General features: G+C 51.9%; 1 protein-coding gene and 1 long non-coding RNA gene across 10 annotated transcripts in view; one reads left to right on the top strand and one right to left on the bottom strand.

The window, feature by feature from the left end:
• Positions 1–5322, bottom strand: part of MFHAS1 (multifunctional ROCO family signaling regulator 1) — a 72404-nt gene extending 67082 nt beyond the window's left edge. For 6 of the 8 annotated variants that reach the window (XR_004990909.2, XM_045588908.1, XM_036455021.2 and 3 more), the window contains exon 1: positions 2190–5322. Coding sequence is in view for 7 of the 8 variants with exons in the window: in XM_045588908.1 (XP_045444864.1) it covers positions 2190–5220 (3031 nt within the window). In the remaining variant the exon portion in view is untranslated. Of the gene's footprint in view, positions 1–2185 lie in introns of all 8 variants that reach the window. The other 2 variants (XM_036455022.2, XM_036455020.2) reach the window with 2 other exon arrangements.
• A 5726-nt stretch (positions 5323–11048) lies between these two features.
• LOC118728499 overlaps positions 11049–15446 on the top strand; it is a 32513-nt gene continuing 28115 nt past the window's right edge. For both annotated transcript variants that reach the window (XR_004990911.2, XR_004990910.2), the window contains exon 1: positions 11049–11518. This is a non-coding gene — a long non-coding RNA (uncharacterized LOC118728499). The remainder of the gene's footprint in view (positions 11519–15446) is intronic.

Below are 15446 nucleotides of genomic sequence, written 5' to 3'. Positions count from 1 at the left end.
TTTCCCTGCCCATAAATTCAATAGAAATAGACAGTCTACATTATCAAAACACCTGGTAATTTATTCCTATTCAACATGTAAGATAATTTACAATTTTCAACCATTTCTTTGTTGAGAGGGGAAAAAAAATCATCTCTTCCTTGGAGCCTGGATTGCAAACCAGGTGTGCCTCCTTTAGCTGGCAGGCAGGCCAAATGATAACAAGAGAATGGACCTGGTTGGGGAATTTTTGACTATTACCAAAAATAAACAGCTGAGGTTAGGGGGGGAAAAATTCCAGCCTCACTGTTTACTCCTCGAAGTTCTTGGAATTCCTCCGCACAGATCGTTACTTGGCCAATAACCTATGTTGCTAATAACCTCAGCTGTATGAATGTTCCATCTGGATGGAGTTGGCTTTCGTTAGCTCCTTCAATCAACGACTCTGAGAATATGTAACCCTCAACCACTTCATTCAGTTTGGTTAGACAATAGAGAAGTGTCTGCTTTCGGGAAGAACATACAATGGCAAATATAAAACGAACTGAAGCATCTACCAAAGCCTCAGACTGTGAGAAGACACCAGATAATCATACAGAATGGGCAGCTCAGTTGACAGGTAACTGAATACGATGGCTTTTTTTCAAGGCGAAGAATTAAACTCAGCCTAGATCTAGGGCAAAGGGAAGATGTTACCTTCGGAAATATTGGTGTCGGGTTCCTCCCCGATACTATGACGAGCTGCATGGGCCCAGGACAAAGATCACAGTGGTACAGTCTTCTGTTTCAGCCCCTCTCGGGGTGCTGGGGGTGGGGGACCGAAGCGAGAGGCTGGCAGTGATACTATCATTGGGTTTGTCCTCAGGACGCCTGGAATGTGGTGAGCCGAGCCTGTGCTTCACAAATATCTGAGTTGTTTAAAGAATTGCTCCAAAGAATGCCTTCACATGTGGGAAATGGACATAGTCCAAACTCAACGCTCAGGAAGCCAATTAACTAGAATCAGAAGTCCCAGACAACGTGTTCTGTGTTCTCCCATTCATTACAATGGTGTGTGTAGATAGATAGGTAGATAGGTAGGTAGGTAGGTAGGAAGGAAGGAAGGAAGGAAGGAAGGAAGGAAGGAAGGAAGGGTGCTGGAAAACATTTCCCAGAGGAGAAAAAAATTATTGGCAATATTGTATCTCTTCTCTCTTACAAAGTACTTCCAAAAAAAAAAAACCACCTTAAGACATCTGTAAAGCGCCAAATTGCCAGGAAATACCCGAGGAAAGTCCCCTGAGAGGTCTCAGTAAGCTGCGGTTCCTGCCCATGAGTGTGGTGAGTGAAACTGTGATCCCAGGAGTTAGTCATGCAGGACAGGCTGAAAGTTTTGTCTTCACTAATTCATCATTAATATCAGTATCATTGTCTTCATTAATCCAAGCCCGATTACAAAACATTCTTCTCTGGAATTTCTTAGGAAAAGTGAACTATACTTTCTACTTTATGACTCCCCTCTCTAAATTTAAACAACAAAAAAATGGCAATAGACATGTCAAACTCAAGAGCATCTCAAAGCCTCTGGATGCATCTAATAAGCATTAAAGCCCAGGCTCAGCAAGAGACTAACATCAGACACCACATTCTATTCAACAACCTGACATTTCCTCCCCGAGAAGGCGGGCTAACTTGGGAAGAGGGGAATAATGGAGATCCACATGTTTTGACTAGAACCCACTTGGGAAGTCTGAATCTTTCTTGTATGAGAGCTTGAGACTGGGGACCGTATGTCATAGGTGCCCCTGTACTTACTGCCTTTTGCTTGTCCCCACACCCCCTTGTATTATTATTATTTTTCTAAATATATTTTATTGATTTTTTACAGAGAGGAAGAGAGAGGGATAGAGTGTAAGAAACATCGATGAGAGAGAATCATTGATCAGCTGCCTCCTGCACACCCCATACTGGGGATGTGCCCGAAACCAAGGTACATGCCCTTGACCGGAATCGAACCCGGGACCTTTCAGTCTGCAGGCCGATACCCTATCCATTGAGCCAAACCGGTTTCGGCCCCCTTGTATTATTTACCTTGAGAAGCTTTCCTGGGGGGGCCTGTGAGGTTAAGCATCTTACAAATGGGAAACAAAAATCTTCTTAAAAAAGTGCATCTCAAAACACAGCACAGAAGACCCCCCCCTCCCCCGCCCCCCATCCCTCTCTCCACTCACCTGGGAAAGCGTGTGGATTGGGCGACCCTCTCTTAAGGCACTTAGAACAGAGGATGTGCACGGTGTAGTGCAGTCCAGGCCATTCCTGAAGCAGGACGTTCAGTTCTTCCACCAAGGGGGTGATGGCTTGCCATGCCGTCCATATGTTCGGCAACGAGGCGTGGCTGGCGATGGACAGGGTATCTGGCTGCAGGGCCCCCTTGGCCGGTCTGTAGCTCACCACCACAGGGACCTTCCCTCGGTAGGCGAAGATCTGAAGCTTCCCGTCCGACCTCTGCACCACGTGGCTGTTGATCTGGACACTGTAGCGTGCAAACAGCCCCGGCGGGAAGGTGAAGGGGAAACTGTACTCAATCTGCAACTGCTCGGCCACAAAGGACTGCCCGGCCAGGTTGGTCCCGTTAATCCAGGCCTCGGCGTGGGGCACCTCGTTCTGCACGTAGCAGGGGAACTTGTACCAGGCGGTGGAGCCGTTCAGGGGCTTGCCCTTGGGTTTGTTGAGGCAGTAGCAGAGCCCCATCTTCTCCAGCAGCTCCAGCAGCAGCTGCAGGTCCTGCTGGGCCTGGACGTGAGGCTTCAGCAGCAGCCGAATGGCGTGGGCCGGCAGGAGCCCGTGAAGCAGGAAGCCCTCCACGTAATGGTGGAGCTGGGTGGCCCGGAGCAGGTCCTGGCTCAGCTGCGGCGGCGGCGGCGGTGGCACGGCCATCACCAGGGAGCTCTCCCCGTCTCCCTCGCCCTCTCCGCTGGTCCCGGCGAGCAGCTTGTGCAGCAGCAGGGAAGGATCCCTCTGGAAGAAGACGTTGAGGATGTCGATGAGGCGGCTGAGGTTGTGGAAGACGTGCTCCTTGAGGGCCGGGCTGTCCTCGAAGTAGAGCAGCTTGCCGCTCTCGTGCAGGTAGGACAGGGCGCTCTGCAGCCGGTCCTCCGTCAGGCCAGCCTGCAGGCCCAGGCGCGCCGAGTCCCACCAGCTCAGCCAAAGCCGCTGCGCCTGCGGGGGCTGGAAATGCAGCTCCTCCAGCACCTGCCAGGACCGAGGCAGCACTCGGTGCAGGTTGGGGAAGATCTCCCGGTGCTCGGCGACCGACAGCAGCTTGTCCCGGAGGCGCTGCAGCTGGCGGGGGTCCCTGCAGCTCACGGGCAGCACCGGGGAGAGGATCTGCAGCCGGTGGTTGAGCAGGTACTGGAAGTGCGCCTTGCGCCGCCGGAGGTTCTTGTCCGAGACGCCGTAGTAAGCCGCGTGCGGGCTGGCGGAGCGCAGCTCGAAGTCGCGGGCCAGCGCCTCGTCCACCACCCGGGCCAGGCGGCTCAGGCCCTCGGCGTCGCGCTTCTCCTGCAGGGCGATCTGGCGGTGGATGTCCAGGCACTTCTCCTCCAGCTCCCTCTCCGCGCACAGGTCCGCGTGCGTGCCCACGATGCACACCACGGCGTGCGGCACGCGGGCCCCCACGCGGTGCAGGAAGGAGCCCACGGTGGTGGGAAACCGCGGGGGCTCGTAGGTGGCCAGGTTCACCACCAGCATGTACAGGGCCCCCGGGGAGAGGAAGAAGGGCTGGATCACCTCGTAACTCTCGTCCCCGGCCAGGTCGTACACAATGAACCGCAGGCCCCGGGAGGCGTCGGCCGTCCAGCTGGTCACCTCGATGCCCTTGCTCGCGGGAGGTGGCGGCGGCGGCGGCGGCGGTGGAGGCGGCGAGTAGCCCTTCTCCTGGTCGCCTCCTTCGCCGGAAGCCTCCACCCGGTCCTCCGTGAGGCAGTGGCGGAGCAAGGTCTTCCCCGCAGCCTTGTGGCCCATGAGGAGCAGCTTGAGGCGCGGCTGCACGGCCGGCTGGGAGTGGGCCAGCTCCTTCTGGTAGGCCGCGATGTAGGGGATCCCCTTCATGCAGACCTCGTAGGGCGGCTGGATCAGTGGGTTGTCCTTGATCTTCCACAGGCCCACGCGGGAGAGCTGGCCGAAGTTGTCGGGCAGCACGGCGATCTGGTTGCCCTGCAGCACCAGCTCCTCCAGGCCCGTCAGCTCCACGATGGCGTCCGGCAGGTAGCGGATCCGGTTGTTGTCCAGCCACAGGGTGAGGAGCCGGCCCAGGCCCGAGATGAGGGAGGGCACCGAGGTGAGCTGGTTGCGGCTCAGGTAGAGCTCTTCCAGGCCGGCCAGGGGCAGCAGCGCGGCGGGGAACTCCTCGAAGAGGTTGGAGGACAGGTTGAGCATTTTGAGCCTCTGCAGGCGGCTGAACTGGGCGGGCAGGGCCTGCAGCCTGTTGTTGTCCAGCATGAGGCTCTCCAGGCTGGCCAGCTCACAGAAGCCCTCGGGCAGCGTGCCAAGCTCGGCCCCGCTCAGCCAGAGGATCTTGAGGGCACGCAGGGCACTGATACCCTCCGGGAGGCCTCGGAGCCGGTTGCTGGACACGTCCAGCTCCTCCAGGGCAGCCAACTGCAGCAGCTGGCCCGGGAACGCAGTGAGCTGGTTGTGGTCCACGTCCAGGGTGCGCAGGCGGCAGAGGCAGGACAGGGAGTCGGGCAGGTGCGCCAGGCGGTTGAAGCTGACGTCCAGCTCCTCCAGGTGGGCCAGCGCGCCCAGCTGGGCGGGCAGGGCGGGCAGCTGGTTGTGGCTGAGGTTCAGCTTGCGCAGCTCGCGCAGGGCGCTCAGCACCTCGGCGCCCAGGGCCGCCAGCCGGTTGTGGCTCACGTCCAGCTCGGTGAGGTGGTGGCCCAGCTCGGCCACCGCCGGGGGCAGCCTGGCAAAGCGGTTCCTCCGCAGGACCAGGACGCGCAGGCTGCCCAGCGCCGAGCCCAGCCCCTCGGGCACCTCCTCCAGGCCGTTGTTCCCCAGGTTCAGCACCTCAACGTCCCCGAGGTTGGCCGGCAGCACGAGCTGCGGGGGGGAGCTGTCGGGGGAGTCGTCGATCGGATCGGCCCCGACCCCCGGGCAGCTAAGGGTGAGCTGGCGCAGGTTGCTCCGCAGCTTCCTGGCGCGCAGGGCGGCGTCCCGCCACAGCCGCACCGTCTTCAGGTTCCCGCCGTCCTTCCCGGCCATGGCGGGGCCCCGGGCCCACAGACAGCCTCGCTCACAGCTCCATGCCGGGCGGGCGCCGGGCTCCGGGTCCCTCTGGCTCCTCTCTCCCCACCAGCCCTCCGCGATTGGCGGCGGCGGCGGATCCTAGCGCAGCAGCCGGTGGCCGGGCGCCCGCGGCTGGGGGGCGGCGGCGGCGGCGACGCGAGCAGCTACGGGGGTCGCCGAGCCGGCGGGGCGGGGGGCGGCGGCGGCCGGCGGGGAGTGCGGCTCGCATGCTCCTACCTCCGGGGCCATGGGCGCGCCCGCCGGGAGGATGCCCGCGGCTCCGCCTCCGCTCCGCCCGCCGCGCGCTCTGCACCCTCCGCCGCGCCCGCCGCTCCGGCTCCGCTACCGGCGCAGCCGCGGCCCCGCGGCCCGCAGCGCCGGCGCCTCCGCGAGCTCCGGGAGGAGGGCGGCGCCTGGCGCGGCGGCGGGCATGGTGCGCGCACAGGCCGGGGTGCAGCCGGGAGGAGGGGGCGGCGGCGGTCCCTGCTTTCCCGGGGCCCGGGCGCTGGGAGGGCGCGATCGGGAAGCGGCAGGCAGCGCCGCCCGGCGGCCCGGCCCCCACGTGACCGGGGCGGCGCCGCGGGTTCCCGGCACCGCCCCGGGGGCGGGCGTCCCGCGCGGGGACCGGGCGCCTGGCCCGGTGCGGGCGGCTGGGCGGGGACGTGCGTGCGGGGAGCGGGTCCTGGCTGCGCGCCCGAGGCCCCGGGCCCTCGTGTTTGCATTAGGTGCGCTCAGGCTCTTTGTTGCCCCCGAGCCTCCAGGGACTTCTTTCCCCTCCGGGCGCTGTCTCCCTTTCCTCATTCTTGACCGGGGGGGGCCCCCCCTCCCTTCCACTCACCCTGCATCCATCCACAGGGTCCTGGAACCGGCAGGATTCAGGGGCCTGGGTTTCATGGTGGCACCTAATCACTACACAAAAGGAGACATGCAAACAGCCATTCACTCATCTGATATGTATGTATTGAGGCCCTATGTTGTGCCAGACCAGCTGAGACAGGTTCTCAGAACACCTTTGAGCAGGCTCTCCGCAGGCCTGATTGGGGGTTGGGCTGCGGGGTGGGGGACAGTGTGCTTGGTAAAGCACAGTGTTTTATCTGGGGGAGAAGGGGGGACCCCATTTATCATTATTGCAACCTGGGAGGTAAGTACCATCAAACTTAACAGCCCAATGCTCCACTCCTAAGGTTGATATTTTCCTTTTTGAGGAAGTTTCCTTGTCACATCGATGCTAAGTAAATAATTCCTTCAGAATTGGCCAGAATCTTAAGACTTACTGAGTCTCTGGGTATCGCCTCCCTCACTGCCTCCAGTTTAGTTCATAATGAAGCAAATTCTTTTCGAAGACGCAAAACTGAATTAATTGGTTAAATCCACCTCTTAACACTTGTGACTGCCCCCCACGCATGGCAATGCTGTTTTGGGGGGACCCATATCCAGGTGAGAGGGCAGGGGTCTGGTGGGCAGGGCAGGGGTCCGGTGGGAAACAAAGGCAGGTGGAACAGGGGCGGGGGCAGACAGGGCAGTTTGAGCAAGCCTAAGCACAGAAACCAACCATGCAGGAATCTCAGACTGTTTTTAGACTCAGAGCCAAAGGCATGTGAAACTAGGGAGGGACAGCAACAAGGAGGTAAACTGACGCATAGAAACAGGGAAATTTCAGGCCCTTCCCAGGCAAGAACCACTGAGGGAATCTATCAAGTGGTGACACAGGCTTGTAGCACATATATACACGGGTGCAGGCAGTCTGAATCCGCTTGCAATAAGTTTCCCATGCATCTGCTTAAATCTTCCGAGATCTCATTCTTCAGGGGGACATGGCAGGGGGACAACTCAGCTTGCCATTCCAGTTATCACTGGCAGTTATTGCAGTTATTTTAGTAGTTATAGTTTGTCTCTTCAAAAAGAGCTGGAAATTCGCCCCAGGGATGGTTATCAAGCCTGGCTCGATGATCAGATGTCCCGCTTTTGGCAGGACAGTCCCGATTTTTAACAATTTGTCCCGAGTCCCACGGCGTTTTAAAAGTCCCGATTCATTTCTAAAACGCAGGACAAATGATTTAAAATCGGGACTGTTCTGCCAAAAGCGGGACATCTGGTCACCTTATCCTAGGACAATGGTTGGCAAACTGCAGCTCGAGAGCCACATGCGACTCTTTGGCCCCTTGAGTGTGGCCCTTCCACAAAATACCACGTGTGGACGCGCATGTACAGTGCGATTGAAACTTGGTGGCCCACGTGCAGAAGTCGGTTTTCGGCTCTCAAAAGAAATTTCGATCGTTGTACTGTTCCTATTTGGCTCTGTGGGCTAATGAGTTTGCTGACCACTGTCCTAGGATGTGCCCTCAGACAGGTGGGTCTCAACTATGGGTATATTACCAGGGATAGCTGAGCGGTGTGTACCTGAAGGATTTCCTAGAAGATCGGATTGCTGGAATATTCCTTGGCCTCCCACCACAAGAAATATTTTAAATTATCTAGACTGACCTTTTTTTTTTCTTTTTTTTTTCCACATAGAAGAATACATGAAGCAACTTCCCAGCCAGGTAAAGGGTAGAGTCAGGTGTGTCAACATCCCTTATGCAGTGATTCCCCTGAAGGCGTTACCTTTGTGGTCAGACCCCAACTCTCCATCTTTGGCTCCTCCTAACTCCAATCTGAACCTCAGCCTGCAGCAGGAGCTGGAGAAGGCATCGGCTTCCTACCTTCAGTGGCTGAATTGAAGTCCTAGAGTGGTTTGGATTCGATCTAAGTAGCCTGTGCTAAGCTGGTCCCCTTTGGAAGCCATCAGAAAATTACACTTCCATTTTAAACGTCTCTGAAAATTGTGCTGTTGCTCTGCCAGGAGATAATGTGCCATTTGCTTTATCTAATGAAGAGAGCTCACGAAGACCAGACAACGCCCTGTTTGGGGCCACTCCTAGCCCTCCCAGCCCCCAAGCCTGGTGTGCATGCATTTGCTCAGCAGCAATATTCTTTTTTTTTTTTTTTTTTTTAATATATTTTGTTGATTTTCCACAGAGAGGAAAGGAGAGGGATAGAGAGCTAGAAACGTTGATGAGAGAGAAACATCGATCAGCTGCCTCCTGCACACCCCCTACCGGGGATGTGCCTGCAACCAAGGTACATGCCCTTGACCAGAATCGAACCTGGGATCTTTCAGTTCGCAGGCCAACACTCTATCCACTGAGCCAAACCGGTTTCGGCAGCAGCAATATTGTTTTTGAGCCCCTTGGCCTGCTGTGTGCTGTTGCTGCCAATGTTTTGGGAAGCCTTGCTGTATAAAGTATTGTCCGAGAGTTCATTCTTTGAAAATTAGATCAGGAGAATACCGTGTGTCCAGTGTGGCTCTTAAACCCGGACCAGAAGGATCCTGCGCTGGGCTCCCAGCCTGGTCCTCCTCCTGCCACATCCCACTCCTTGTGGTAAAATTTCTGATGGGCTGAGGGGCAGGACGGGCGAGCCCCTGAAGCCTTCTAGAACGTGCTTGGCATGAAGGACACTGAAATCCCTGTGCAAACAGCCTCCAGCCGGCTTGCAGGAGGCGGGGCAGTCTTTCAGAGCCATTCCGGAGTTTAGTGGCCATTAGAGGCCTCTGGAGTGTGGGTGGAGTTGACTGTCCCTCTGTGTCCACAGGCTCCTCATTGTGCTGGATGGAGCCCAGGTTAGGATGAGAGGGGGCATGGGTAAACCACATTTGCTAGCCTTATAAAGCACAATTAAACATTTAAACATATGGTATATGGGCCTTCATTTGTAGTCCTGCCCCAGGCCCGTGGCCCTGGACCAGTAAGGATCTTCCTAAAAGCATAAAATGATCATCTCAGTTTGGAGTAGAGGGATTCTGATTATTTGATGTTTTCTTGCCTTGGATATCTATCCAATGCCATGGTCCTAATCTATAAACTTTCCCAAACCTTTTCAATAGATTTTTATTTACTTCAGAGAGAAAGGAAGAGGGAGAGAGAGACGGAAATATCAATGATGAGAATCATTGATCGGCTGCCTCTTTCACACCCCCTACTGAGGACCAAGGCCATCATCCAGGTATGACCAGGAATCGGTTCCTGGTTCATAGGTCTATGCTCAACCACTGAGCAGTCATGCCAGCCAGGCTCCCAAATCTTTTCATTTCTCCTGTTTTTCTTACTCTGAGGCTGTTTTCATTTTAGTCACTGCCCTATGATAGCAATTATATCCCATGCACATTGGCTTCCTCCCAGAGTGCAGACGCGCTGTTAGAGCACAAGTCTTTTTTGTGAAATGCATTGTGGGCATTAGTTTTTCATAGCAGTGTGGATGGTCCCAGGCAGCTCCAAGGAAGCTTTCATCCCTCACTTACTTTGTTCTGCCTTCAACATACTTGACTTTCTTCCATCTTGACAGATTTTTTTCTTGACCTTGCTAATCTCCTCGCTACTGTCTCATTGCCTTATTTCCTTTCTCTGTCAAATATCTTACATAAGCGGTCTGGGACCAGTCTGGTTGTCTCCACTGTCCCCTGCTTGGACCCAGTCATCTGGCTTCTATCCCCAGTAGCCAGCACATTGCTCTCTAGAAGGTTCACTCAACGCTTCCTCCTTCCTCGACCTCCCACCATTGAAAATGTTAAGTAACTTCTTCACCTCCTTGATTTTAACCATTTTTTGTTTTTGTTTTGATTTTGTTAGATGAAAGTGTAGGCAATCCAGGGAAAGACAGAAAGAGGAGGAGAAAGGCTCGTCCCTCTAAAAGGTGTTAGGCCTGTTCCAAAGAAGAGGATTAGAAATAAAAACAAAGGCAAATTTGGCCAAAACCGGTGTGGCTCAGTGGATAGAGCATCGGTCTGCAGACTGAAGGGTTCCAGGTTCAATTCCGGTCAAGGGCATGCACCTTGGTTGCGGGCACATCCCCAGTGTGGGGTGTGCAGGAGGCAGCTGGTGGATGTTTCTCATTGATGTTTCTAGCTCTCTATCCCTCTCCCTTCCTCTCTATAAAAAATCAATAAAATATATTTAAAAAATAAAAAAAAATAAAGCCAAATTTGACACAAGGCAGTTTAACCACAGGGATCTTCAAGGTCATGTCCTCAAAGCTCTTGATGTTGGGCTGAGCTGTCTAAGAATAATCCCCAGCAATGGCAGCTAACATGCATGAAGGTTCCCCGTGCACTCAGGCTCTGTGCTGTAAGCCTACGGTGCAGTGTTCCATTGACCTGCACAACAGCCTTCCATAGCAGGCCCTATTATTGTCCATTTTACAAACGGAGACAGAGCTACCGAGTGGCAGAAGCCAGACTCACAACAAGGCAGAGTCCAAACCTCCTGTGTTAATCACTGTGCTGTTTCTTGGGGGTGCAGTGGGGTTAGGGGGTGTGGGGGGTGAAGAGGAATGGGTCTAAGTTTGCCAGCCAACGGAGTATTGTAAGCTGTAGAGAAGTGCTACCAGCTGAAAGCAGGGAAGACACCCTTCCACTGTTAAAGTGAGCACTGCTCTTCTATATGAAGAATACTGGGCCACCCAAAGATTTAAATAGCCCCAAGCACAAGAACTAGGTTTAACATCTGTTATTAAAACAGAATCTCTCTGCCATTTGTTGGTAAATTATTTGATTTGCTTCTTTGTTTGCTTATTCGAAGGAAAAAGGACAGAAGATAAGTGTCCATAAAAATCTATCCTTCAATTAGAAGGCAATTTAGATTTTGTCTTTTAAGAAGATAGAAGATAGAGAAGAAGAAGAGGAGGAGGAGGAGGAGGAGGAGGAGGAGGAGGAGGAGGAAGGGAAAAGGAGGAGGAGGAGGAAGAAGGGGAGGAGGAGGAAGAAAAGGAAGAGGAGGAAGAAAGAAAGCTTTCCTTATTCTTCTTTCTCCAAATTTAATAAATCTGCCTTGGACTCACCAATTTGAATGAGCTCCAGTTCGGAAAGCACCGACTAAGAAGTCTGAGAGTGGTCACTTAACTACCAACAGTGAGCCTAAAACACTTGTTCAATACACCGAGGCCCCCTGAGAGCAGAGACAACGCTGTGCCAGTGTCTGTTGTTCTTTCTTTCCCCTGCTCCACGGAAAACAGATTTATCTTGGACTGGGCAGCACCAGATTTAACATTGGCTCTCTTTGTGTTTCCAGGTCAAGTGGGAACACATATGCTCCCTACTGAGGAAAATAAACTGCAGTGTATTTTTAGCATCCGCTGCAAGTGCTCACAGCTGAAGCTACGCAGGATCCAGGCTATTCACTGAAGGGCCCAGGACTGGCCGCCATGCCACCTAGAATTCCAGAACGTGCCCTGGGGGTCTGTAAGTAACAGTGTCCCCTTGCCCCCCACCTTACCCTCGACCAGTTGCAACCCCAATCCTGTTGCAAACATTTTTTCTCCTGAGAAAGAGGGAGAAAACACTCCAGTGAAAGATCAATGAAAAACATCTGTGAAATAGTTACATGAGGCTAACTGTAGCACGCTTGGCACCCTGAGCCGAAGCAGGTTCAGGAGGGAAGGGGGAGCGCAGGGAGCAGAGACAATGCCCTCCCCGCCCCCCGGTTGGTGCCTCACGCTGGAGATAAGCCAGGCACAGGGAGCCACCGTATGTGTCTTCGAGAAAGAGGACAGGTGCCACCCTGGCACACCTGGCCACTGCGTGCCATGGTGAGCTCGCCCAGACGGTCTCACCCTCCATGGGTGGCATGTGCAATGTGTAAGGGGGCCGGAGTCTGAAATGGAAGGTTTGCTCCTGAGATTGGGTGACAGGGAGACATAGGGCTTAAGACCTTCCTTCTGCCTGTACAGTTTTGAAAAATATTTTCCATTTTTGAAAACCAACTTAGGCAACTGTGTCAGTGTAAAATCATTCAAACCGATAGTTTTTGCAAGTTTATTTGAGCCAAACTGACAATTGCCGGGAAGGAGAATACTCTACATCCTATGAAATTGCAAGATGGCTTGAAATAATAAGGGTTTATGGTGAGCTGTTATATAAGGATCATAACTTCATTATAAATTCATCTAATCTATAAAAATAAAAGTGTAAGATGCTAATTAGACTGGACAGCCAAATGACCTTCCAGACATCCTTCCCCATGACTTTCCAGATGAAACCGAGGCTGTGAGGGTCAAGGTAGAGGCAGCCGCAGTGGCTGTGAGGGCCAAGCCCCTTGTGTGAATTTCGTGCATTGGGCCTCTAGTGTAAGGTTTGAGGCGCAGGAAACTGACCACCAACACATGCTAAAGTAAAGTTTGTTCCCCAGTAATGAGCAGGACTCATTACAGAGGTAGAGAAATCAGAATTGAAGGAGTGGGGAGAGGAGAAAGGACCAGCCGGGCTGCCTCCATAGATGGCGATGGAGAGAATCAACACGTGGCTGGTCTGGGGAGTCTTTTTGAGGGGAGAAACAAAAAAGGGTTGGACCCAGGGTGGAGCAGGAAGGGATGGGCTCCAGGGCACTTCGGCACGCCCTGATTGGTGGATCAATGTCTTGGGGATGTCTCTGTAGCAGATGTCATAACTTCGCCCACCAGTTGGCGGAAGGGAGGATCTCACATCTACCGTGTTTCCCCGAAAATAAGACATCCTCCGAAAATAAGACCTAGCGCATGGAAAGATAAGACATCCTCTGAAAATAAGACCTAGCACAACTTTGGGAGAAAAAATTAATATAAAACACTGTATTATTTTCAGGGAAACAGGGTAGTATTTATGGAAGGCCTGTGCAGGGTGCCTGAATACGAGACGACTTGAGAAAGCTTCTATTTCTGTTCTCACCGTCAAGGTGTAAAAAATAAAGCATTCATCTGATATTAAGGCAGTCTTCAAAAGATATGGTCCTTTCCTAAGTTAAAAGATACTGTCTAGTTCCAAATTGTCAGATCCGAGGGGGAGGGAGTCCATTCTGTGGGACTCTTTCCCTCTCCCCACCTGGGAGTCTGTACTTGTTCTTCAATAAATCTCCACCTTCGTTATATATTAAAAAAAAAAAAAAAAAAAAAAAAAAAAAAATTGTCAGAGCCGGTTGAATGGAAGTCCTGATCAAGTCTCCAGCGACTCCTCAGCTTTGTTCCTTTGTTCCCTAACTACAGTGGCTCCTCAGGTGTAAGAACAATTTGAGGAAGCCCTTCCCTTCCTCTGTAAGGTAACATTGTTCCGAGGGTGTGGTTGTTCTTGAATACAATTACATTAACACTTACTTTACATTTTCAAAGCGAAGAATATTGTTTATATATTAGGAGTTTGGGTTTTGTTCTAACTGCAGAATATTAAATGTATTACTTTTCCCTTCCTTTTGGCTTTTAAAATACTTTTTTTTTTTTTTTTAAAGTTTAACATGATGTACAAATTAAGTGAAAATGTTTCCCAAAGTAAACTGGAAAAATTATAGGAGCCTTATCCTAGAAGTTTAGGTTTGGAGGAGAGAAAAGAAAATAATTTTCCCTCTACCCTTCTGAATTCTTGGCTAAGACCTCTGTAAGGAAAGGCAGAGCAACAAGAGAAAAACAAACAGAAGTTTATTAACATGTTTAACTCATGGCCACATAGGAGAGACCCAGGGATAAGTGACTAGCTCCCCAGGGTGACTTAGAATTCAGGTGAAATACAGCCTACTAGGGCAGCAGAGAGACATACCGGCCTCTGGTGGGAGAGTAAAGATTCTTAGGGGAGATGAATGGGCCCCTAGCAGAACAGATGGGCGGTATGATCCTCTGTGACAGGTGTGTCTTGGTGTAATGTCAATTTCTAGTCTCTTCTCCTGAGGTGAGTCAGGCTTCCCTGGTTGATGACACTCTTGGGGAGGGATCTGTGAGGATGAATTCCTTTTGGAAGATCTTAGGGCAGATAAGGGAGCTCAGAGAAAGCCTCTCCTGGCCTTTGCTGTTTCTTAAGTGCTTCCAGTTCAGAGAAATCAATATGCCCAACCAGCATTTAAAAAATATATATATTTTATTGATTTTTTTTTTTTTTTTTTTTTTTTCAGAGAGGAAGAGAGAGGGATAGAGTTAGAAACATCAATGAGAGAGAATCATGGATCAGATGCCTCTTGCACACCCCCTACTGGGGATGTGCCTGCAACCAAGGTACATGCCCTTGACTGAAATCAAACTGGGACCCTTCAGTCTGCAGGCTGGTGCTCTATCCACTGAGCCAAACCGGTTTCGGCCCAAGCAGCATATTTTGAAGGGGCTCGTCCTGAACTCCTACAGTCGTATTCTGGGTGGCATTCAGCTGCTCTTCAGGTTCCACAGGACACTGGGCAGAATCAACTACCCTTCCTGCTTGTCATTGCATCAGAGGCTTTGTCTCTGAAAAAAAAAAAAAAAAAAATGGAATTAACTAGGACTAGACGCTCAGGTTTTTTCTTACATTTCAGTAGTTGTTTTCTTGCAGATGATATTCCTAAAATTGATAGTTTCCATTTATTTTTAAATTGCCTGGCATGTAACCTTACATCTGTGCTAGAAGTTACAGCATATCTGATGTTTAAAAACACAGTTAATGTGATGCATACTTTTCGTATCTGTGTAAATTCATAGCAGTCCTTTAGCTGCCCCCTGTCCCCCCGAGAAGTGGGTTCACCCTCCTACTCTCAGTTCATTAGCTCCAAAGTAGGCACTTCATGAAAACCGGACCAAGGTCCTACCTTGGAGTTTTAGATTTAGGATAGTAGGGGGGAAAAAATCTCCCTCTAACCTCTGACTTCTTGGCTAAGACTCCTGTAACAGAAGACAGATTTATAAGAGGAAAATAAACAGAAGCTTATTAACATGCATGCCTCAAGTATGCATGGAGATAATCAGGGGGAAATGAGTAATTAGAACTCTGGCTGATGGGGCAATTTCAGCTGACACCATAAGAAAGTGTGGGGGAGGCCAGTCTTGGGGCGTGGTGAAAAGTTGTGCACATAAATTACTGCCTTTGTTAAGGGTCTAAAGTTGCCCCCAGGGATTAAATGTTGTCTTTCCTGGTAGAGAATGAAGGAGGGAGACCTTTGAAAATGTGTGTCTGCTTTTAGGCAAATAAGAGGAAGGCAGGGTGCTTTTGTTATATCTGCTTCTTTTCAATTGCATTCAGGCTCAACATAATCCTATGCTAACGTGGCATATTCTGCAGTGGCAAATTCTGCTACCCTTAGGGCTGAGAGTAGGAGAGTCAGTCTTCCTACGTTAAATTGGAAACCATGAGCAGCTATCCCTAAACCGTGGTCGGCAAACTGCGGCTCACGAGCCACATGCATCTT

The sequence above is a fragment of the Pipistrellus kuhlii genome, unplaced genomic scaffold (genome assembly GCF_014108245.1).
Source record: "Pipistrellus kuhlii isolate mPipKuh1 unplaced genomic scaffold, mPipKuh1.p scaffold_m20_p_3, whole genome shotgun sequence".
Taxonomy (NCBI): Eukaryota; Metazoa; Chordata; class Mammalia; order Chiroptera; family Vespertilionidae; genus Pipistrellus; species Pipistrellus kuhlii.
Note: the sequence above shows the minus strand (reverse complement) of the source record. Positions and strands in the feature narration are given on the sequence as shown.